The 21646-nt window shown below is 53.3% G+C and overlaps 6 protein-coding genes across 6 annotated transcripts; 5 read left to right on the forward strand and 1 right to left on the reverse strand.

The window, feature by feature from the left end:
• Positions 1-253: 253 nt before the first annotated feature.
• On the forward strand, positions 254-1409 carry HD553DRAFT_207591 (uncharacterized protein). The gene is made up of 3 exons (XM_046177138.1): positions 254-750; positions 818-1115; positions 1190-1409. The coding sequence occupies exons 1-3, from the start codon at positions 355-357 to the stop codon at positions 1228-1230; spliced, it is 735 nt and encodes a 244-aa protein (XP_046037793.1). The 5' UTR covers positions 254-354; the 3' UTR covers positions 1231-1409.
• Positions 1410-1991: 582 nt separating this feature from the next.
• Positions 1992-6114, forward strand: HD553DRAFT_308909 (alpha-glucosidase). The gene is made up of 11 exons (XM_046179603.1): positions 1992-2735; positions 2797-3086; positions 3144-3192; positions 3262-3307; positions 3397-3433; positions 3678-3979; positions 4057-4121; positions 4197-4502; positions 4579-5027; positions 5099-5230; positions 5290-6114. Exons 1-11 carry the CDS (start codon positions 2071-2073, stop codon positions 5919-5921), a joined length of 2973 nt encoding a protein of 990 aa, XP_046037794.1. The 5' UTR covers positions 1992-2070; the 3' UTR covers positions 5922-6114.
• An 842-nt stretch (positions 6115-6956) lies between these two features.
• HD553DRAFT_207628 (cAMP phosphodiesterases class-II-domain-containing protein) lies at positions 6957-9467 on the forward strand. The gene is made up of 5 exons (XM_046177139.1): positions 6957-7443; positions 7517-7880; positions 7952-8410; positions 8492-8840; positions 8922-9467. The coding sequence occupies exons 1-5, from the start codon at positions 7302-7304 to the stop codon at positions 9279-9281; spliced, it is 1674 nt and encodes a 557-aa protein (XP_046037795.1). The 5' UTR covers positions 6957-7301; the 3' UTR covers positions 9282-9467.
• Positions 9468-12229: 2762 nt separating this feature from the next.
• HD553DRAFT_207720 (uncharacterized protein) lies at positions 12230-17021 on the forward strand. Its single transcript, XM_046177140.1, has 6 exons — positions 12230-13718; positions 13777-13838; positions 13905-14017; positions 14081-14709; positions 14779-16483; positions 16551-17021. The coding sequence occupies exons 1-6, from the start codon at positions 12509-12511 to the stop codon at positions 16813-16815; spliced, it is 3984 nt and encodes a 1327-aa protein (XP_046037796.1). The 5' UTR covers positions 12230-12508; the 3' UTR covers positions 16816-17021.
• A 171-nt stretch (positions 17022-17192) lies between these two features.
• Positions 17193-18447, reverse strand: HD553DRAFT_308919 (phosphoribosyltransferase-like protein). The gene is made up of 4 exons (XM_046179604.1): positions 18166-18447; positions 17811-18039; positions 17657-17734; positions 17193-17571 (listed from the first exon to the last, which is right to left on the reverse strand). The coding sequence occupies exons 1-4, from the start codon at positions 18270-18272 to the stop codon at positions 17308-17310; spliced, it is 678 nt and encodes a 225-aa protein (XP_046037797.1). The 5' UTR covers positions 18273-18447; the 3' UTR covers positions 17193-17307.
• Positions 18448-19492: 1045 nt separating this feature from the next.
• Positions 19493-21645, forward strand: HD553DRAFT_207811 (SGNH hydrolase-type esterase domain-containing protein). Its single transcript, XM_046177141.1, has 9 exons — positions 19493-19956; positions 20030-20084; positions 20151-20195; positions 20263-20278; positions 20360-20445; positions 20511-21030; positions 21103-21198; positions 21257-21352; positions 21416-21645. The coding sequence occupies exons 1-9, from the start codon at positions 19921-19923 to the stop codon at positions 21492-21494; spliced, it is 1029 nt and encodes a 342-aa protein (XP_046037798.1). The 5' UTR covers positions 19493-19920; the 3' UTR covers positions 21495-21645.
• The last annotated feature ends 1 nt before the right edge of the window (position 21646 follows it).

A 21646-nucleotide genomic window follows, 5' to 3' on the forward strand; every position in this document is an offset into this window, starting at 1 on the left:
TCAAACAATCGCTCAACGAGGCGGAACAACAGACGACAAGCTTCGATTTCATCGATCATCGATCATCGATCGCCCTGGCATCAGCTCGAGATCGAAACAGGACCGAAGGTCTCCCGATCGGGGAATGTCCAAGAGAAAGCGCACAGACGAGCCGAGTGCGAGCGAGTGCAGCCAAGCGCAGCGGATAGAGTGAGCAAAGTCGTCAGCCCACTTCCATGATCGCCATCAACCACTTCTATCAACAAAACAATGACCAAATACTGACGAGAAGAATTATCAATATTTTGCACCTGGCCAAGCTTTAGCTTACGCTTCCAGTAGTAAACCACTTCATACCTCTACACCGTATTCAACATGAAAAAAGTCTGGGGTAAAGTTCGAAACCCTCGCAACGCCAGTTACGGCTCCAGGTCGAACGCTACCTCTACCGAACCGACCTCGGTCCCTTCGACCGTTCCCGCTACTGGATCGACTTCCATCCCTTCGACCGCTACTCCTACCGGATCGACTTCCATCCCTTCGACCGCTTCTATTACCGGATCGACTTCGGTTCCTTCGACCGGTACCCCTGCCGAATCGTCTGAAGCCGTCTCTGCTCTTACCACGAGACTTAACGAAATCGAGAAGGAAGGAAGGGCGCTGGCTTCACGTGTCACCGTGATCGAGGAGGAGAGAAAGGTAGAGAAGGCGGAGAGGAAGGCAGAGAAGGCGGAGAGGAAGGCAGAGAAGGAGGAGCTCGCAGAGTTGAAGGTACGCTTCTAACCACTCAATCAAATCCTTTCCGTTGATATGAAGAGCTGACTCCTCTCGTTTGCAGTATTTCGCCTCGATGGAGGAGCAGAATGTGGAGTATTTGATGGCGTACAAAGCCAAGCACGGGCCCCACGCCATCCCTCCATCGATTTCCCTGGCGACCTTTCCCTCCGCGCCCTCCTTTGCTGGTATCAGCACCAGCACGACTTGCCGGATCGACAGCGATCCGAGTGAGGGCGAATCTACCATCATGGACAGGGTGATGGCGGAGGCCGAGGCCAGCAGGGTCTTGAAGGAGAGGGGTACGAAGAGGGCTCGGGAAGAGAACGAGGACGATGGGAACGACGAGGACGATGATGACGGTAAGAATTCGTATCATATCGGTGATCCAACTGGTGTTCCGATCGCTGATTCGACCTTCATTCGCTATGCTAAGCGCCCCACCACAGCAAGAGGGTTCATGGAGACTCGCTTTAGAGCCCGAATCTCGCCTAGCACGTTATGATCTCTTTCCGGTCCTTGATCTCCTCCCTTTCCGGTCAATCTTTCCCCTTCTTGTGATGATGTGTCTTCAGTGTTTCTAAATTCCACCTTTGTATAGCATATATCATAGTTCTTGCGGTGTCGAAGCATTACTTCCGGTCGCTTGCTTCCCGTGACGAATTTCGGGAGCGCTACTAGTACATCCCATATCAGTCGTTCTCAAAGCGCTTTGGGGCTGCGAAACGGACGGAGCGATAATACCTACTCTACATGCTACATGACGTATGGCACTGCGCATCGCTTCGGTATGGACCCCGTACGTTCATACCCCCAGTTCCAAGACAATTTTCCAGCCGGGGACGACGTATCCACGATCCATGTAATCTCCTACATGTGCACGGCCGAGTCACATGATCGATCCCCTGCCCCAGCACGGGCACCGGAGGGAACGCAGGCCCATATGAGCGGTTTCGTCATTCTGCGGTTCGTCTGTGCATCGAAAGAGGGGTTACTCCAGTCTCAAGTGCGCTGGACTGCTGTGCGCCGAGCCCATACGAGCAAACTCTTGACTGCATGACTGCCTGCATGACGACGGAGCGAAGGACGAGATGGGAATCTGGGGTCGAGGTCACGAGTTCGAGTAGCGCCCGCGTTCGTCCGAAGACTCACCGCAAGAGAGAGCACAAGAGGTCGTTCGTCGCTGATCGCTGAAAAGGCGATGAATGACACGAGTATATAACACCACCCACTAGCAAGTACGTCTCCCTCTCACATGATCATAGACGACATTCTACCCCGAGTAACCTCATCCTCGCAGAAAAGGGACACCTATCTATGAAGTCCTTCACTGCCACCTTGGCCACCTTGGCCGTCGCTGGTCTCGCGACCGCGACCCCGATCTACCAACTAGGCGGCGGCCAACTCCGACCTCGTCAAGAACAGCAAGGCAACGACACCGACTCTTCCACCGAAACCGCTCCAGTCTCTTCTGACCCGGCCATCATCAACATTCCATCTCCAATCCAACACACTGGTGACGTCGACGCTTGTCAAGGCTACCAACTCACTTCTGCAAACGTCATCGAGGGCGGTGTCGACGGACAACTTCAGCTCATCGGGAACTGTACCGCTTATGGTCCCGACTACAACACGCTCGAATTGAAGGTCAGGTTCGAGACCGATGATCGTCTCCGAGTCCAGATTAGAGACTCTGATGGTCGAGCTCACGTCGTACCTACCCAAGTCGACTATGCTATCGGGGCGTGGTCTCCTATCAGCGAGGATGGATCCGGCGGAGCCACGAACGAGACTAGCAACCTCGTCTTTGACTGGGAGGAGAACCCGTTCTCGTTCGCCATCTCCCGAAGGGACGACGGAGCGGTCCTCTTCAACACTTCGGGCGCAGCTTTGATCTTTGAAGAGCAGTATTTGCGTTTGAGGACGTCCCTGCCCGAAAACTCTCACATTCAAGGTCTCGGTCAGCACAACGACAACTTTAGGTCAGCCTCGCTTGATTGCGTCTACTCTGAAAATGGACATTCACTGCCATTCGTTTTACAGTCTGCCGATCGAGATGGAAAACTACACCCGTACCATCTGGGCAAGGGACGCTTACGGTCTCCCCACATACACCAACCTTTACGGCGCCCACCCCGTCTTCATCAACCAGATCACCGGCGAGAACCCTTCGGCATACGGTGTCTTCCTGCTCAACTCGAACGGAATGGACGTCAAGTTCCCAGAGAGCGGACGATACCTCGAGTACAATGTGCTTGGAGGGATTTTGGATCTGTACTTCTTCGCTGGGCCCACCCCAGCCGAAGCTTCGAAACAATACGTCCAGGCGATCGGTAAGTCTCGAGTATTGAATCCTGGATATTCAACTAATCATTTGCATATTGCCATAGGCTTCCCTGCTGAGGTCCCGTACTGGAGTCTCGGATTCCATCAATGCCGGTCAGTTCGGTTCGCTCGCTCGAGACAGCTTGGTACCCCGGCTGATCGACCTTGTAACTCGCTCAATAGATACGGAACCAACGATATCGTCGAAGCTGCCGAGACTGTCGCGAACGTAAGTTAAATCGTATCTATGAGTTGTAGACCCTGATAGTACGAGGCCTACAGCTAATGTCGTTTCGGATGCCGATTTTGGCTCCACAGTACAGCGCAGCGGGTATTCCTTTGCAGATTCAATGGTGAGTTTTTGAGCCGAACGGAGGAAAGGAACTTCAGAAGCTTACCGAAGAGTATGGAACTTGATGTCGCAGGTTGGACATGTACGTCGAAAAGCTGAGAGACCAAGAGACGGGGGCTCGAAAAGCTTATCATTCCTATTCAACTTGACCTTCGTAGCGATTACATGTACGTAAAAAACCGCACGATTACCCACGTAAACAAGAGTTCGAAAAGCTCACTAGCGTACATCTGAACTCCCTACTTTCACAGGTTCCGTCGATGGATCATGACTTTGGACCCGGACCGATTCGAGCTTGCCAAAGTCCAATACTTTGTTGATCAACTCACTTCCCGAGGCCAGAACATGATCATGATGGTAGACCCCGCCGTCGCGACCGGCCGAATCGAGGACGACGTTTCCAACTATTCGACGCTTCAGAACGGATACCGCGATGGAGTATTCTACAAGGATCCGGAGAACAGCAATCAGACTTATGAGGGAGTTGTATGGCCCGGACCGACTGCTTTCCCAGACTTTACCGACGAACGTGCTCGCCAATGGTGGACCGTGAGTCGACCTTGAGCTTTTTTCGCTTATTGAGCCGAGCCATGGACTCATCAAGATTCTCCGGTGTCTCGTTGCAGGACGAGATGGTCGCTTTCTTCGATCCGGAGAATGGGGTCAACATCAGCGGGGTCTGGATTGACATGTGAGCTCTTGGAGCACTGTCTGCAAACCCAAGAGACAAACGCTCACCTTATCGTCTTGTAACACCGCTTGACAGGAACGAACCCGCCTCCTTCTTGCCCTACCTCGAGGCGAACGTCCAGCGTATCTCGGCCGAGAGGGAGGTACCCCCCGTCAGGCCTGCCCCGCGGTCCTTGGATGCGACCGTTGAAGGATTTGAGCGTTTCACTGCCGGCATGAACGTCTCTACTCCGTTCGACAACAGCAATACCTCTACAACTGCCAAGAGGAACGTCATCTCGACTTCGCAGCGACCCGTTGCTAGACAATCGCAGGAATCGAACGAGACCATGGCGGATACTGTCGACCCGGGCCTCGACTCGCAATGGCTTTACCCTCCTTAGTAAGCCGCAAGGTGATCAACCCACACGAAGCATTGCATCTGGTTGCTGACAAACGTTCTGGAATCTACTTTATAGCCGAATTCAAGATCGACGTGCGGCACCTTCTATGCAAAACGCTGACGGCTCCGGGCTCAAAAATATCAGCGACTTTACCGTCCGAACCGACATTGTTCAGGCGAACGGCGCCCGTACTTACGACGAGCATAACCTTTATGGTGCCATGCACGGTCTTGTCACCCGGGAAGCCGAGCTCGCTAGAAACCCGGACAAGAAGCCCTTCATCATTGCCAGGTCCAGTTTCAGTGGGACCGGTACTCATAACGGCAACTGGCTGGGGGACTCGACGTCGACCTGGGAGCAGTACATTCAGGTTATTCGCCAGAACCTCTTGTTCGCTGCGTTCGGAGGACCCGTCGTGGGGGCTGATACCGGTGGATTTGGCGGCAACTGTACCGAAACTCTATTGGCCCGATGGGCTTGGCTCGGAGCTTTCAATACCTTTTACAGGAACCACAATGAGATCGGTAAGCATGCCGTCTTGCCGGCTGCTCTCTTGCACAGTCAAGTTGAAATCTCCTGTTTCATTCGTCTATAGGCAGCATCGGTCAAGAATTCTACCGATACCCCCTGTCGACTGTCGCCGGCAAGGCTGCTGTCGAGACTCGTTTGAGACTCCTGGACTACATCTACACCTTTATTCACAAGACCCACACGGATGGGACGCCTGGTAAGCGTCCGCGATAACTTCCTTGAAGAGGATTACGGTGCTGACGCGCTGTGCTGTAGCCATGTGGCCTCTCTCCTGGGTGCACCCCGAGGACGCCAATACGATCAGCATCGAGCATCAATTCTACTTTGGACCCGCTCTCATGGTCTCTCCCGTTGTTGCGGAAAACTCGACCAGCGTGACCTTCTACGTGCCCAACGCCACCTACTACGACTTTTTCGACTTGACTCCGGTCCAGGGAACCGGAAGCGAGATTACGGTTGATGAGGTTGGCTACGAGACCATTCCTCTTCATATCTTGGGAGGGTCCGTTATTCCCTTGAGGACCGGAGCTGCCAATACTACCGACCAGAATCGACAACTTCCCTTCCACATTGTCGTCGCCCCCGACGCTTCGGGCGAGGCTAGTGGGGAGCTTCGACTGGATGACGGTATCAGCCTCGACGTAGGCGACAACTTCTCGGACGTGACTATGGACTTTGCGAACGATACGTTGACCATTGGAGGGACTTTCGGGTACGACGGATCGAGTATCGTCGAGATGGTTGTCTTTGCCGGTCAGACCGAGAACAAGACTATCAGCCTCGACGGTCAGCAAGCCGCAAACCAGTTTTACGATTCCGAGAAGCAGACCATCAGCGCTTGGAACTTGGATCTTGCTCTCGGCGAGCACTCTGTCACTCTCGAATAGGGATAGTAAATATGCCGGTGGATCTCCTGCATGAGAATCAACTTGTCGAAACCGAAAGAGACATTCATAATAACAGCTTTTTGTGAAGGGAGAGCGCTATGATGTACAAATTCTTTCAAACCGCAGAAATCAATCTTTGCTACATTTATTCGTCTAAAACCCGATCTGAAATGATGCTATTGTCGAAAGAGCAGCCGTATAAGACTAGGAACGAGCCTTCTTGCCCTTGTGCTTTGGGTTGTGCTCTGATCTCAATCGAGGCCGATTTAGCGGATTCGCCAACATCGATCAGACCGTCAGACTTACCGTCATCCTTGTGCTCGCTTTCGCGACACCTCTTGCAACAACTCGCCTCCGCTTCGGCCATGCACCTTTTGATGATCTCCGTCGCCCCCTCCGATGTGAGCTCCGTCACGGTTGGAGCCGAGGCGAGGGTCCAGGTGGACGGCCCCGCCTCAAGGACAGACGACGGCCCTGCCTTGGTGTGTTGTCGAGGCGTGCTGGTGCCAATGTCAGCGAAAGAGGGCAACAAGGCCATGGAGATGGTTGCCATCAACATTGAAGGGGGTACAACTTGGACATCGTACTTCTGCCTGTAGCTTTGAAGGTAGACAACGTTTGGCTGTTCCATGTCGGCAAAGTACCTCAACTGATCCAGCTCTTCCTCGCCTCCTCGATCTCATTGATGCGCCGAGTGAGAGCGCCCTTCCTGACGAGACCCTCCTCGACATCTGAGTTGATACCCAGATTTTGCCGGAGGTTCTGCACATTTTGTGGAAGGTATGCCGTCCTTCTAAGTTCTTGCTCCACACTGACCAGCCTGGAAGATGTATCAGTAGTCGACCACAAAGAGGTAGGAGCAGCATCGCCACATTGCCCTGAAGCTTTGCCGAAGTTGGGCATGATGATATCATGGTATATCGATGGGTCGAGGTTGCGGGAGCATATCTCGAACCTGACCTACGGGATCAGAATTCCCACTCGACATGTCCCTCAAGAGGAAATTCGGGGGAGGACCTGACGACTTCAACGAATACGCAAGGGACATCATCTGCTAAAGCACAATCTTTGAGCTCACGGTGATCGACATCTGCGGGTCAAACTCGAGACGTTGCCGTTGAATAGGCCCGATCGACCTTGCTCAAGCCGAACGATAACAAACCCCGGACGATGACGTCGGTGGATTTCGACAAGTGATTCGAGGTCCCTGGATCAAGCACGACATGTCCAGATCTCTGCCTGGTCACACGGCTCAGGTCTACTTCTAAGCCATTCAAGTAGTCTGGAGAGTCTTCTGCCTAGCAATATACGCAAGACGAGATCGGACCTTTACTTTGAGTTCGGGACAATTCCTCTCTGGAAGTGGTACGGCTCTGTATCATGCCTCGCTCGGACCGCCCGCTGGCCTTTGAGATGGTGGTTCTAGGCCAGTCGGGAGGACCTACGGAAACAGGACTATCAGGATACATACTCAAGCCGTACGAAACGAGTTGGACAGACGGTTGGGTCGGGCTGGAGGGAGGTATGTCGAAGCCGGCTGCACGAGACTGGGCTGCAGAGCTCTCTGACCACCATCGACTCGTTCGATGTTGTAGGTTCCGGAATGGGTGCCTTGAGCTCCCTTCTGCAGCAAGGAGCAGTGAACACGGCTTTGCGGGAACGAATCCAGCTCGCCGGTTCTTCGCATTCTTCCATGGTCGAGCTCCCATTACAACCACTTCCAGCCACTCCAGACATGACTCCACACAACTCTGGTCTGTCGGAGAAATTTCCGACTGTACTGGAAGTAGAGGACGAAGCACACGGAAAGGTTACGTTGAGATCTCTCGGCGTGTCCACCGGATCGGAGGAGGATGACATGCCCTTGATAGAGGAGGGATCGATGTTCCCAGGAATGCAATGGCCAGCGGAATGCGTATCCCCGTTGTTGAAAGCCGGGTGGTTCTTCAGCTTACTTACGTGAGTTATCAGCCATACGGGCCTGACAAGTCGCTTCCCATGCTGATACTACCCTTGGCGGTCACTCTCAGCTGTCAGCTCATCACCCACGCTCATTTCGACCATATCCTAGCCATGGTGCTCGCTACCGGTTCCCTCCCTCCCCGAAGCCTGCCGCCTTACCCACCCGGATCGCTCCCTTCTGACAAACCCGTCCGGATACAGGTTTATGCACAGCGGAATGTTTTGGAAAAGATCTCGACCGTGTACGACGGAGAGGTTTGGCCGGAGCTGGGTGCGTGGGCGGGTCGGCCGATACCGCCTGGGGATACGATTCTCGGTATGGGATCAGGGTTGAGCGGGATCAAGAGCCGGTTGGAAGGTATGATGGATAGTCTGATACGTTCTAAAGACGACGGTAACTGTACGGCCGACGAGCCGGGCGAACGGGTCAACAAGGAAAATAACGGCGGTTCAGAAGAGATGGGCAGACAAGAGCCGGCTAGACAAGTATGTGCTCCAATGGACGGCATCGGGATCCAATACTGCCCGTAGGTGTTGCCTCGTCATCAAAATCCTACCCGTCGGCTCGGCTCATATATGTTGACGTTTTGTCGTACCTGATACTGTAGCATGCCTTCGTGCCTGCGCTATCAACGACTGCCCATCTCGGGCATCTCTCGTATTGACCCTACTCGCCGTATCGGCTTGAGCGCTCTTCACATGCCTGTCAAGCATGGGGAAACAAGTCGAGGGACGTGCGAATCATCAGCATTCTTCATCAACGCCGATACGTGCCTCGCGTCGCACGACATGGAGACGATGACGACACCGCCCGACGGACCGGAGATATTGTTCTGGGGGGATGTGGAGAGTTCGATCGACGAGGACGTCCGGGTCGAAGACGCGACGGATGTAAACATTCAGGTCTGGCGGGAGGCGGCGAGGCGTTGGAATCAAGGGAGACTTGGAGCCGTCTTTGTGAGTGCGCGTGATGTCGCCTCGTGCGTTGACGATGAACGGGGTCTCTGATCACAATGCACTTGCATATAACCGATCCAGATCGAATGTTCTTACGCGTCTGACCGACCGTGCCATCTGATGTTCGGTCATCTTCGGCCCCAATCACTATACGCCGAACTCGTCCGACTCGCCGCCTGTGTCTCCTTACTACAAGCACAATCTCCATCCGTCTCATCAAGCTCCTCATCTTTGTCACTACCTTTCCCGTTGCCTCTTGCAGGCCTCAAGATTTACATCATCCACGTGAAACAACCGCTGAAACCAGATCCTTCGGGGCTGGGGATCATGACGCTGATCAAGCGAGAGTTGGACGAATTGGAAGCACAAGCGAAGGGGAGGGGCCAGGGGTTAGGAGTGGAATTTATAATGTTGAGAAAGGGGATGAGGATAGTGATTTGAATTCGAGAGGAACCGTTGGGATTCGGCCAAAGAAGCAATTCGTAACTCAGTGAGCACAATCTACAGCTCTGATAGGCTGAGCTGCGGGCCATCTCGGCGAACGGAATTGTAATTTTAGGCAAGGGCAAGCGAGGGGGAATCTGTGTCGAAGCTGAAATGACAGGCGATTACATGTCAATGCGACCGACTGACCGACGAATCCGAGACAGATTTAGCGACAGCCGGTGCATACAGTGGTTCTCTCAGAAGGCCTCCCCAATGAGTTTGGACTGGCTGAGGTTGGCTATTTCCAGCTGACCACATCTAGACCGTTGGTCCGAGAAGGCGAGTGAAGGCGCGGTCCCTGTTGCCAGTGGAGTTGGGACGACAGTCATGCAGCCAGCAGCAGCTTATCCCCACATTCAGGCGTGCCCTTCTGCGTCCATCGACCCTCTGTTCTGCGGGCTGGCGAGACCTATGCCACATGGCTATAGTACTTCGCTAGCATGGAACAGGCGAACATTGCCTACATGCAACCAAAGGGCCACCGACGCTCTCACTCGGCACATCAATGAGATCGAGGATGCGAGGAAGACCAAGAAGGAAGAGCTGGATCAGTTGAGGTACTTTGCCGACATGGAACAGGCAAACGTTGTCTACCTTCAAAGCTACAGGCAGAAGTACGGTGTCCAAGTTGTACCCCCTTCAATGTTGATGACAACCATTTCCATGGCCTTGTTGCCCTCTTTTGCTGGCATTGGCACCAGCACGCCTTGACAACACATAGAGGCAAGGCCGTCAACCTGGATGATTGCATCGGCGCAAGAGGTTGCGCGAAAGCGAGAGCGACGCTGGCCGCTGATCCGCTGATCGCATGTTCTGGGTTACCGAGCGAGTTTCATCACACGTGATACTCATCGGAGGCAGATGTCGAGATCCATGTGGAAGGGCGGCGTGGAAGCGAGTAGGGGGGAATGTGTGTGTTCGAGTCACGCGGGACCCGAAAGGAAGGAAGGGCAATTCGAGGTTTTGTGGGGTAGAATGGGGCTGGGCTAGGCTGCCGGCATAACCCCCCCCCCTCCTCTTACGGCACGGCAAGACCCGCAACGACACACACCCGACCCGAGTTTAAAGCGGAGGGACAACTTCGAGGGATGGGGGCATGACGGGGATGGGTGGTCATGTCATCGCAGTCAGGGTGTCAGGAAGTCACACAGTTAGTGCTAGTTGTACACAGCAATATCAGCCTAGACGTTCCATTCAAATCTCCTTCTCTTCTTTTCCTCTCCACCCTCTCATCCTCCTCGACCCCCGGCCGTTCATCTCCCTTTAACCGTCGACGATCTCGTTCCGCATTCCACCAGGTCAGCTCATCCGCGGTAGGGGGATCAAACTCCCTTGACCGTAACCTCGCTCGCCGGCCATCCTGCAAGAACAATAGCGCTGACCGTAGTTTCCTTCTGTTTTCACTCCCCGAAATCATAATTGCCCGGTATATCCCTTTGGATCTTTTATTCGATCCCCGACGCTGGGCTCTCACTCTGGTGCTTGCGCCTCGTGCTACCACGAACGATGATCACCACGATGGACGACGCTGCTCGGGCTTGACCGTGTTCGACATTCATCACCTCGCACCTCGGTCCGTGTGCACCACGCCATACTGCATTGTATCCACCTCTTCGGACTCTTCTTACACTTGCCGTCGATGGGGCTTGATCCACCTTGCACCCCGATAACTCTTTACGACGACCGAATTTGGGGGCTGGGGGAACTTGTCTGGTTTGGACCTCGATTAACGACAAATTAAACATCTCGTATCTTGGACAATCAATTCGACCGCAATACAATCCCGTCAACTCGGAACGACCTCGAATCATTTGCACTCCAACCCTGATTCCTGATCTTACCATACCCATTCCCACAACCTGCACCTCATCTCACTCGACCGGCATTTCTAAATCAATCGGCATTCAGAAAACAGACAGACCCGGATACCATCACACCACTTCACTCTTTGGATCGAAATTGATTATACTGCCGACATCCATCTCCCTTTCCTAGCGTGCTACTCTGCGAATACCGCCTGCTCTTCCCTTTTGCCTGCACACCAATACCCATCAAGCATTCGGAAGGCTCACAGTACGATACCCCCGCTGTCGGCCGTCATATCGTACCCTGGACGAATCTGAGCTTCCTCTCAGATAAGACCAGACCTGGAAACTACAAACCGGACTCGTCCCGTATCTTGACGGTGCTGCTCGAAGCCGGAGTCACTGGATAAAGGAAAGGAAGCTTTCGATCCACGTTTCCCATTCCCCTGATCTGGATTTCGACGGAGTCGAAGAAGAAAGGAACGGAAACACCGCTAGATTGTGACGTACCCACAGTCCCTGTCGCTGTCGCTGTGGTACGATTCGCCGGGTCCTAAAGAAGGGGATACCGAAGACGGGACAGCAAACAGTAGCCGTGCCTCCACGTCACATCTGCGCTCACGTGTCGGCGTTTCAAGGAGACGGACTGAAAGGAGGGTTCGGCCTCCTCCACCATCACGGTTCCCCTGGTCATATCCGACTCGAGACCTCCATCTTTTGCTCCACGCTCTCATCGTGCCGTCGTCATAGGCACCTTCTTGGTTTAGCTGAACCCACACAACGTTGGAGGACTGAGAGAAGAGTTCCACGTGCAGCATCGACTCAAACCTGAGCTCAGAATCCTGAACGGATCCTCGGGAGGAAAGCCAGGGAGAGCCTCAAGCTAGGAGTAGGCAAGACAAGACACGGACGTCATCTCTGCTCTGTCGACCTTTGGTTCTTGCGTGCTCACAGCCAGGAGCTTGACCAGGAGCCGATCGTGTCGATCTCGTCAGGTGCAGCTGTGTAACGTGTGGAGCCAAGGACAGGGGGGGATTCAAAGGTAAAGGAGAGAAGAAAGGAGGAGCCGTTTCTGGTCTCGTTTGGCTCTGCTGGAGATCTTGCGCTGGCACGCTGAATAGCGAATTCTTAAAACTACGAGCTCTCTACGGAGACCTTGTTTACAAGATCTCGGCCAGATCCATTGTCAGCATCAATACAGACAACGAAGCAGGAAGGGTTTAGACCACCGCCTTTTCACACGGACTGCGAGGTTCGACTCGAGCTGGCTGATCTTTGTGGCAGAGCCAGATCAGCGGCTACGATTCGTCAACCTAGAGCAGCTCGAGATATTGACCAGACGGAAAACGCGGCGACAGTAGCGACGACGGCGTCACGATGGATCACTTCAAGCGCCCTAGTACTAGTTCGGGGGAGGCCTCTCCTTCCCCTGTGCTGAGGCATCTGGCGCCGACAACCCAGACGTCCTACGTCACAGCCAATGCGTCTCCGAAACCGAGCCCGAAACTCGCCCACGCTCAGATCCAGGCGAACTTTGCTCCTTTCGGTTTCGGATATCCGGTCCACTCGGGTCAGGGATCGAATGTGACCTCGGCCAGCCAGTCAGTCGTCGGGAGTCCAAACTTGGGGGAAAAATCTCGTCTGCCGAGCTTTTCCAAGGGGATGTCGGCCTTTGTGCAAAACGGATTCGCCTACGGTGGAGGGGGAGGAGAATCGTACACTGGGGTTGGGTCTGGCACGACTTCGCCAGGGTTGTTGAGCAACAACGTCTCGTTCGTCTCGGCCGAACAGTACTTGCGCGCCAGTGTCGCAGCCGACGGTCAACCCGGCGCACAACACCTTCCGCAACACCCAGGTCTGAACCGGTCGAGACCTTCTTCCGTCGCTCTCGCTGTCTCGGTTTCGCTAGCGTCCAGGTCTAGATCGAGGACGCCGGTGCAGAAGGTCGGCAGTCCGCCCATCTCTCCCTCGAGACGCATGAGCAGGGAGATCGGTGGTAATCCGATGACGGCCATGCTGGGCCAGGTCGACGAGAATGCACCTTCGCGAAGTACGACGCCTCACAAGAAACAGGGGAAATGGGACAAGGGCAACGGAGATGATATCGAGTTTGCCGATTTTGGGTGGGACGAGGCTTTCGAGGACGACGACGACGATTACACCGTTGCACGAAGGAAATCTTCACGTGGAGGACCGGATCAGCTGTACAAGGACTCTGGATCGGACGATGTGGCCGGGCTTCAAGTCGAAGTCCAGGGGATGGATATGGGCAATCAGTCGGCATGGGATGGAAGAGATGACAACGATGATGACGACGACGGCATCTTTCCTCCTGGATACAGGATCGGTGAGGGTTTGGCATTCCGAGGCGAGATCATAGAGGATGTGGATCCGGTGGCACGAAGCAAGGAGAATGGCCGCAGTCTGCCTCAATCGAGCGCAGGATCCATCGCTTCTCTTCGTGAAAACGGCTTGGATGCGGATGAACGGGCACAGAGGCGGATATTTGAGGTTGTGCGTAAATTGGGTTCGGGGAGCTATGCGACCGTGTATCTGGTCAAAGAGGTCGGAGGTGGACAAGAATTTGGTGAGTTTACCGATGGACATGACTGAAACAGAGCTGACCTACAACTTTGCTATCCCAGCGCTCAAATGCCTCTCCAAGAGAGATCTCGAAGGTGACGCTTTACACGTTCAGCTCTTCGAGGTGAGTAACCTACAATCAGCTTGCGCATTATACCCGTCGTCTGACGATACTCATCCTTTACAACAGGCAACAATTCACATGTCTTTGCCTCGGCACCAAAACATCGTGACGTTGTACCAAACGCTGCAAACCAAGAAGTGGCTGTTCTTACTGCTGGAAATGTGTCCAGGAGAAGATCTGTATGCTATCGAACCCAACATTCTGTCTATCCGCCGTTACTGACTTGATGCGGTCAAACATAGCTTTTACTGGCTTGAACATTCTCGAGATTCGCCGCCACCCAGCACCACCGAGAATCACCATCCTGAAATTCACAACGAGTCACCCGAACCGCATCCTCACGCCAGGAACATCCCGTTGTCATCGAGCAACCTACCATCTTCGGCGGTACCGTTTTCGACTAGCGCCATGATCTCTGGGATGGGCACGCCCCATGGTGGGCTTGGTCAATCGCCCATTGCGTTCTCGCATCGAAGCCATTTCAGCCACGATATGCATTCGCCTTACAATCATTTACATCAACAACCGTCAAGTGGTCACGCTGCAACGCCAACTACTCCTAGCCTGTTGTCGGCCTACTCGGCAAATGCCCTGTTGTCCGCTCGTCGGTTGAAGCTGATCGCGTCCATGTTTGCGCAAATGTGCGAAGCTGTCGCCTTGTGCCATGACATTGGCGTGAGCCATCGGGATATCAAACCGGAGAATTTCATCTGCTGCGATTCCGATGAATTGGCTTCAGCTCGTGACGGCGATGACTATGCTGGAACGGGACGCAAGAAGGTCATTGTCAAGCTGACAGACTTTGGTCTCGCGACCACCGATGAGACCAGCGGAGACGTAGAGTGTGGAAGCCGTCCATACATGGCATATGGTGAGGCAGTGGTGGTGTTCAAAGTCGCGGCGAGCAGATGGCTGACGTCTTGTTAACTGATATACATAGAGTGTCGAAATGAGCTTGGACCTAGCTACGAACCTCGCCCTGCCGATGTTTGGTCATTGGGGGTCGTGCTTCTCAACATGCTGTTTCATCGAAACCCATGGACTGACCCGGTGCCCGGCAACAAGAACTTTGACGGCTTTCTCGACGATCCAGTCGAGTTCCTCCTATCGAGATTCACCGGTATCGGTCGGGAAGTTGCTGCTTATCTTGCCGAGCGGGTCTTTAACGTGTATACCGACCGACGCACGTCGGCTCGAGATTTCGGGCGATGGGCTCGACACCTGCCGAGCATGATCGGTGGCAAAAAGGCGGTCAGTGCGCTTCGAATGTCATATCTCAATGCCGGCGTCGTCAAGGATCGCGGGCCTCTAGAGTTCAAGAAGAGTCCTATCGAACCGCGAGGGGTGTCTGTCTCGCATCCCAAGACCCCAACGCTGTTCAGCGGATTTTCCCCAATGGCCACCCAATCGGCACATTCTGGAAACGACCTACAAACCCTCGCGCCGCCTTTGGTCCCGACGGAGGCGGCATTGTTGAATGGGGTCCAGGAAACCCCTAGGTCAATCGTCGACGATGGGTCGTCTACAGTCGCCCAAGTCGAAAGTACCCTAGAGGCAAGCACTCCGAACGGCGGGGATGATGAAGCCTCCCGGCCCATTTCGGCAAAGCGAAAGAAGCGAGGTACTCGAAGCAAGAACAAGGCCGCCTCGGCTGCTGCAGCTGCCCTCATGGCAGGTATGCCGGAAAGCACAGCACCCAATTCTCATGTCACTGCCCACACCGAGAAAGAGGCCGTTCTTCAGGATCTGGCCGAAGCTTCGCAGACCCTTGCCAGACAGTTATCTAAAGCTACCAAATCGGCAGAAGGGTCGGTCATTGATCTCGACGAATTTCCCAAACTTGGGGAAGATGTGAAGCCCGGCCAACTCAAACAGTCGAGATGGAAAGCCCTCATGTCCAAGTCTCACGGAAATCCCGAACTCCAAGCTTTGGTCAAGAAGATTCAGGAGCGTGACTCGGGTTCGTCCGCGTACCGCAGCGCTCCCGCCAAGATGCAGCACGTTGGTGGTCAGGGCCGATCTATATCCAGCATGAATTCGAGTGATGACACGACTGCAGCTACGCCCGTGCTGAGCTTGTCGCCCACGAGCGCAGTCTCTACCTTCAATCCCACACAAAGCTTGCCGTGCGGCCTGGATAGTGACAATTGGAGAAGGCCACCTGCGCCTATGACCCTGGACGGCCCGCTCGAGAAGGGGACATTCACACAGCAGGAAGACGAACGTGGACGCAACGTACTCACCAACGGACGCCCGCGCCGGTTGGAAGGTAGTCAGACCCGTGTGAAGCGCTTTGACGGACGGGATATGTCCCCCGTGCCTACTCTGGCATGGTCGCAGAACACTTCTCCTGTGGGCTCACTCCAAACGTATAGCTTGCCTCTCTCACAGTACACAGGCTACATCTCGTCAGTGTCTCGCGGTCACAGCGATCCTGCATCACCAGCTCATATCCATTCCATCGAAAATAACAGGCCAAGCACCATCACGCCGAGCAAGTCAGTCTTGGGCCCTGGCCTGCAGCAAGGTAGTACTCGATACCCGAACAAACCACCATCTCAGTCGGTAGTATCGAAGGGAAGCTTGGTGGACGGTGTGGCACGTGACCACGGGCCACACAGTCAAGAGACGGACCCGCCTTCCAGGTCTGTAGCAATCAGTGACATCTCGTAGCCTAGCTCCTGCTGATTCTCAGTTTCCCGCATCTCACAGACCCCCACTGGCCAAGAACAAGTCTTCCACACGAGGCAGTCGACCTTTCCTCGAAAGTATCAGTGAGAAGCCAGCTATTCAGCGCAAGGACAGTATTGGTACCGCCATGCAAGAGGCTCAACACGATTCTGAAGGTAGGCTTGCAGTCCCAGCCTACAAGTCGGATACATCTGGAACCCCTGGATCGCCTGCCAAGCTCAAGCAGCAAATTGCTTCACTTGGCAAAATGCTATCTGGGCTCAAGACCGGACGAGGCAAGGAATAGAATCGGGAATGCCATCGGCCCTCCTCCCTGGAGATTAGCATTCATTCTCGTTTCTTCACGACTCCCGCCACATGCATTGACGACTCAAACACACACTCGCCTACACATCCACGCTCGTTGTCGACTGTCTCGACCGAGCAGGCGGACGCATTTCGCCCTCGGGACCTCTCACGGCATCCCTCTGTAACACTTTCATCAGTACATCATTCTTCCTGCATCACCCGCCCACTCTTTCCATTCGTGATCACCCAGGATCAGATCACGCCGAGAAATCAACATCTCCAGGCTCAAGGCTCACCATCACTCAAGACCAAATATTGGAGAACACTAAAGTAACGTCACGCATGTAAAGAATCGGAACTATCGCATATATACGATTTGTATTTTATCTTGTTTGTATTCAATACACATATGCACATCCTCACACACCGAACACCCTCACGCATTGACACGTCGCAACACGATAGGCTTCAGTCATCATCGACACCGCGATCAAGCCTCGACAGCCCAAGCCTTTCGGTACGCCTTCATCCTCTCCAGATTCTCCTTCAGATCGTCCTTGCCATCCATGTATCGCATGATGTCATTTAAGGCGATAATGGGTACGACGGGGACGCCAAACTCTTTTTCCACCTCTTGAACGGTCGAGAGTTGGCTGTTCTGACCCCGTTCTTGTCGGTCGACCAGTTGAAGGATACCGACGAGCTTGGCTTCCGGATGGTTGGCGAGGATGGCGATCGCTTCCCGGATAGCTTTCTACAGACGGGAGAGGGTGCGAGGTAGGCATCTCCAAGTCAGACGTGCGAGGCCTAGCTCTATCGTTTTTCCAACTTGAACTTACTCCTGAAGTGAGGACGTCGTCGATGATGACCACTCGACCTTTGAGGGGAGCTCCTACGAGGTCACCTCCTTCACCATGCTACCGAGAATCAGCAGATCATTAGTCAGTTCAATCACAGTTCACCAACCAGCTGTCGACCACCATCACAACTCACATCCTTCTTCTCTTTCCTGTTATAACAGTACGCCTTGTCAATACCGTGCTTGTCGTACAACGTCATGGTTGTCGCGGCGGCCAATGAGATCCCCTTGTAAGCCGGTCCGAGCAGGACGTCAAAGTCGGGGATTTTCCCCGAGACGATTGTCGATGCAAAGGATGAGGCGGCACGAGAGATGAGAGAGCCGGTGTAAAGCAGCCCGGCGTTGAAAAAGTACGGGGATTGCCTGTTATTTGGTATCAGATATGTGTTTGAGACCGTACAGTCCGGATACGATCGATTTGTCGAATGATGACAGTATTTCAGTCAGAGGAGTATTCCGTAGCCCGTTCACCTTCGATCTAGATCGCACCTTCCGCTCTTCAAGGTAAAATCGCCGAACAGCAAGACCTTGCTCTCCATGGCCTTTTCGATGAATTCGACCTTGTAAGGCTCGAGGGCAGTGTTGTTCGAAGACATCCTTGGTCGACTTTGGACGGAATGGGCGAACTACGTGGGCGGTATTTTGTTGTCAAATCCTTGTCAAACGTTGCGATTGCGGTGACTTCTAGATCTGTATATCTGTATACGATTGATGGTCTCATCTCTTGCGCGCTTACTTGCGCATTTTGCGCTTCGATCGAGAGAAGAACAGTAGGTCATATAGCTGCAGCCGGTTTACATCGGAACGAACGGAAGGATCGCCAGCTCATCATGCATCATGATGATGTCGCTCGATGCTGTACTGTACACGGATGACCATGAAACGGCTAGTGAGATCGGCGAGAACTGTGAGCTCGTTTAGGGACCATAAATCATGCTGTGCAAGGGCCGGACCGGTCGAGACCGTATTGGCAGTTTAGAACCAGGTTTCTAGGCGAGTCGTCATGTGGTCAAGTGTGGGCCACAGTCCTCTAATTACTAATTACAAGGCTGTCTACGATCCGAAGCCTGCTCTGTTCTATCTTGCTGCTTTCGGGCGCAGAATCGCTAGGTTGAAGGCAAGATTCAACCATCGTCAGGATCGGTAGTACAACCGGTCATGGTAATAGCTACCAGTCACGTTGATCATTCCACCTGCTCATATAGCACCTAGACCCACCGATATTATACCACGATATCATCATGCCCAACTTCGGCAAAGCTTTTGGGCGACATGGTAATGCTGTCCCTACCCCTTCATTGTCGACTACCGACACATCTTCCAGGCTGGTCAGCGTGGAGCAAGAAGTTAGAAGGATGGCAAACCTTCCACAGAACGGGCAGAACCTCCGACAAGGTCTGGGGATCAATTCAGAGGTCGAGGAGAGTCTCGTCCGAAAGGGTGGACTGGTGAACTAAGTATGGATCAAAATGAAGACGGAGACCGCAGGGTTGTCCGAACTATGACGCGCCGTTTGTACCAACTCGACTCCCGCGCACTCTCATGTTGACAGCTCACTCTCTTGAAGGATGTACCCAAACTTTGAACCTCTGTATCTCTATCAATATCTGTACTATCATCATCTCAATAAGTGGATATGGATTTTTAGTCTCCTATCTTTCATATGCATGTGATTTGATGACTTTAGCAGCAATATTGATGAACATGACTTGCCAGGTTGTTGGATGATGTACTTGAGCTGCGTGATCAAAGATGTCGTGCGCGGGACCTTCGCAAAAGCGAGACTTAACCTCAAAAAACATACAATCTTAGTTCACTTATTGATAGACAACCAATAGGCTGTATTCCTTCAATTCACATGCATACAGAAGATAGAAGACCAGAGATTATATACCCCTTATTGTTTGATTCTGGCACTGTTTTTGCTCAAGTGGCAGTTGTCTGAAAATGAAGGGTGTCTTGTCAATGATAGAGTGCGCGGGATCGAGTTGGTACAAACGGCCCGGTATACCGAACAATTCGCGCGGTGGCTCATCACTTGAACTCGAGCCTCTTCATCGATTGAGCAAGAGAGGGGAAACTTGTACTTCGTATTTCAGTTGAAAGCATAGCAGTGTTTCATGGACTGCGATATCTGCGATCGAAACATCGTTCGGTCCACTTGCCACTTGAAAGACTTCGCTATCTTGCAAGATACACGTTCGTCGCTACCTCTTCTCCGTCGTGCATCTCCTGTCTTTTACCATGGCCAAGAGCTTCCAGGACACTATCGTCCTCTTCGTAGGTCGATTCATCGTTATGGCGTGATGGATACCGGTACAGATCCTGACCACGATTGTGGTCCGTTCCTTAGGGAGATTCGATCACGCAAGAATGGGCTGCTGGATCTTTGGCACACCGATTCACCTGTCGGTTTCGAACCGCTCTGTCGAAAAAGCGGCAAGTGTAGCTGAAGCTCTGATATCCTCCATCAGCCGCCTATTCTCGACGACTTGATGTACTGAACCGAGGATTCGGAGGTTAGGACTTCTTTTCAACGGCGTCGAGTTTCCAGCTGATCTGATTGACTACCACTTGCGGCTTCAGGTTACACCTCGGAATGGTGCGTTGCAATGATTGCCTAGCTTGAGATCTCGCACACATTCTGATCCCAGCACTCATTTCATGGCCATGTCGCTCTCAGGAACTTGCCGATCTTCGAGAAAGCTTTCGCCAAGAAGAAGGAACAGAAGGGTTGTCCCGTCGTTCGGCTGGTTACCTTGTGGCTAGGTGAGCCGGCTCGAGATACCTGAGAACACCTCGAAGAGCCGCAATCGATCCTCCTTTCCATCCAGGTGCAAATGACTCCACCTTTCCTCAAAGACACCAGCACCTGCCTCTCGAGAAGTACTCGGAGAACATGAAATACTACGTTAGATCCATCCTCTCCCCTTCGTCCGAGTACTACCAACCGCACGCCTATGTCCTCCTCTTGACCCCACCTCCGCTCGTTGAGAAGATGAGGGAAGAAGCCAAGCTGCAATACCCGCCCGAGCAACGAACTCCTGCCGACCGCTCGTTGGACAACACTAAGCGATACAGGGACGAGATCATCAAGATCGGGGCCGAGTTCAAGCGGACCAATCCAGAGTTTGCAGACAAGCTCAGGGTGATCGATACCTGGGCGCCTCTCATTGCTGCGGCAGGCGGAGACGTACGGGATGAAAAGGCCATGAGGAGGTTCTTTACGGACGGTCTTCATATGACTTCGGAAGGGTACGAGATCGTGTACAACGCTTGTTTGGACGTCATCAAGAAGGATTTCAAGGGGCTGGACCCGGATGATCAGACCAGCTTGCCGATGACTTTCCCTCAGTAAGTAGCATTACAAGGGAAGCAACAAGTATATGAGACGTCATCGGGCTCACACCTGTCATGGGATTATAGCTGGGATTCCGTCGATCCTAAGGCCGTCCGAAAGACGGTCGTCCAGGCCAAGCCCAAATACGTCGTGGCACAAAAGGCCGAGACGGGTTTCCAGAGGTAAGATCAGACAATGTCGAACACTTCACAGCAAACCTAACCTCCTGGTTTGGTCCAGTAACGTCCTGGCCAAACTCCTTCTCTTCGCATTCTTAGTAGCCGTCGTTCCTATCGCGACGTATTTCACGACCATCAAGCACGCGTTTGACGGTGAGTGAGCCTTGTCGATGACAAACAATGCGACCTCGAACTGAAGGCATCACAAACCTGATTTCAGGCAACTCGACGTCTGCTGCAATCGCCGCCATCGTGTCTGCCAACATTGTCATGGTAGCTTACGTAGTAGTGGCCTTTAACGAGGATGCGGGTCCGGCGCTGACGAAAAAGACGCAATAAATTCTGTGGGATCAAGATGTCACACATGCACGAGATCAAGACCTGCTGTACCCTATGCGCCGCATGGCAGGATGAGGCTATGCCTAAATTCGAATCACATCGATTTCTGATA

The sequence above is a fragment of the Filobasidium floriforme genome (genome assembly GCF_021052385.1).
Source record: "Filobasidium floriforme strain CBS 6241 chromosome Unknown HD553scaffold_7, whole genome shotgun sequence".
NCBI lineage: Eukaryota > Fungi > Basidiomycota > Tremellomycetes > Filobasidiales > Filobasidiaceae > Filobasidium > Filobasidium floriforme.

Coding starts and splice junctions, on each gene's coding strand:
- HD553DRAFT_207628 (XM_046177139.1), top strand. CDS start 7,302: ATGCCTCGCTCGGACCGCCCGCTGGCCTTTGAGATGGTGGTTCTAGGC. Junction 8,411..8,491: donor ATCGGGATCCAATACTGCCC/GTAGGTGTTGCC, acceptor CTGATACTGTAG/CATGCCTTCGTGCCTGCGCT. Junction 8,841..8,921: donor GGAGACTTGGAGCCGTCTTT/GTGAGTGCGCGT, acceptor TAACCGATCCAG/ATCGAATGTTCTTACGCGTC.
- HD553DRAFT_308919 (XM_046179604.1), bottom strand. CDS start 18,272: ATGTCTTCGAACAACACTGCCCTCGAGCCTTACAAGGTCGAATTCATC. Junction 17,735..17,810: donor ACAGGAAAGAGAAGAAGGAT/GTGAGTTGTGAT, acceptor GATTCTCGGTAG/CATGGTGAAGGAGGTGACCT. Junction 17,572..17,656: donor ACGACGTCCTCACTTCAGGA/GTAAGTTCAAGT, acceptor TCCCGTCTGTAG/AAAGCTATCCGGGAAGCGAT.
- HD553DRAFT_308909 (XM_046179603.1), top strand. CDS start 2,071: ATGAAGTCCTTCACTGCCACCTTGGCCACCTTGGCCGTCGCTGGTCTC. Junction 3,087..3,143: donor ACAATACGTCCAGGCGATCG/GTAAGTCTCGAG, acceptor ATATTGCCATAG/GCTTCCCTGCTGAGGTCCCG. Junction 4,122..4,196: donor AGCGGGGTCTGGATTGACAT/GTGAGCTCTTGG, acceptor ACCGCTTGACAG/GAACGAACCCGCCTCCTTCT.
- HD553DRAFT_207591 (XM_046177138.1), top strand. CDS start 355: ATGAAAAAAGTCTGGGGTAAAGTTCGAAACCCTCGCAACGCCAGTTAC. Junction 751..817: donor AGGAGCTCGCAGAGTTGAAG/GTACGCTTCTAA, acceptor TCTCGTTTGCAG/TATTTCGCCTCGATGGAGGA. Junction 1,116..1,189: donor CGACGAGGACGATGATGACG/GTAAGAATTCGT, acceptor CGCTATGCTAAG/CGCCCCACCACAGCAAGAGG.
- HD553DRAFT_207811 (XM_046177141.1), top strand. CDS start 19,921: ATGGCCAAGAGCTTCCAGGACACTATCGTCCTCTTC. Junction 21,031..21,102: donor TTGCCGATGACTTTCCCTCA/GTAAGTAGCATT, acceptor ATGGGATTATAG/CTGGGATTCCGTCGATCCTA. Junction 21,199..21,256: donor GCCGAGACGGGTTTCCAGAG/GTAAGATCAGAC, acceptor GGTTTGGTCCAG/TAACGTCCTGGCCAAACTCC.
- HD553DRAFT_207720 (XM_046177140.1), top strand. CDS start 12,509: ATGGATCACTTCAAGCGCCCTAGTACTAGTTCGGGGGAGGCCTCTCCT. Junction 14,018..14,080: donor ATGTGTCCAGGAGAAGATCT/GTATGCTATCGA, acceptor GGTCAAACATAG/CTTTTACTGGCTTGAACATT. Junction 14,710..14,778: donor CCGTCCATACATGGCATATG/GTGAGGCAGTGG, acceptor TGATATACATAG/AGTGTCGAAATGAGCTTGGA.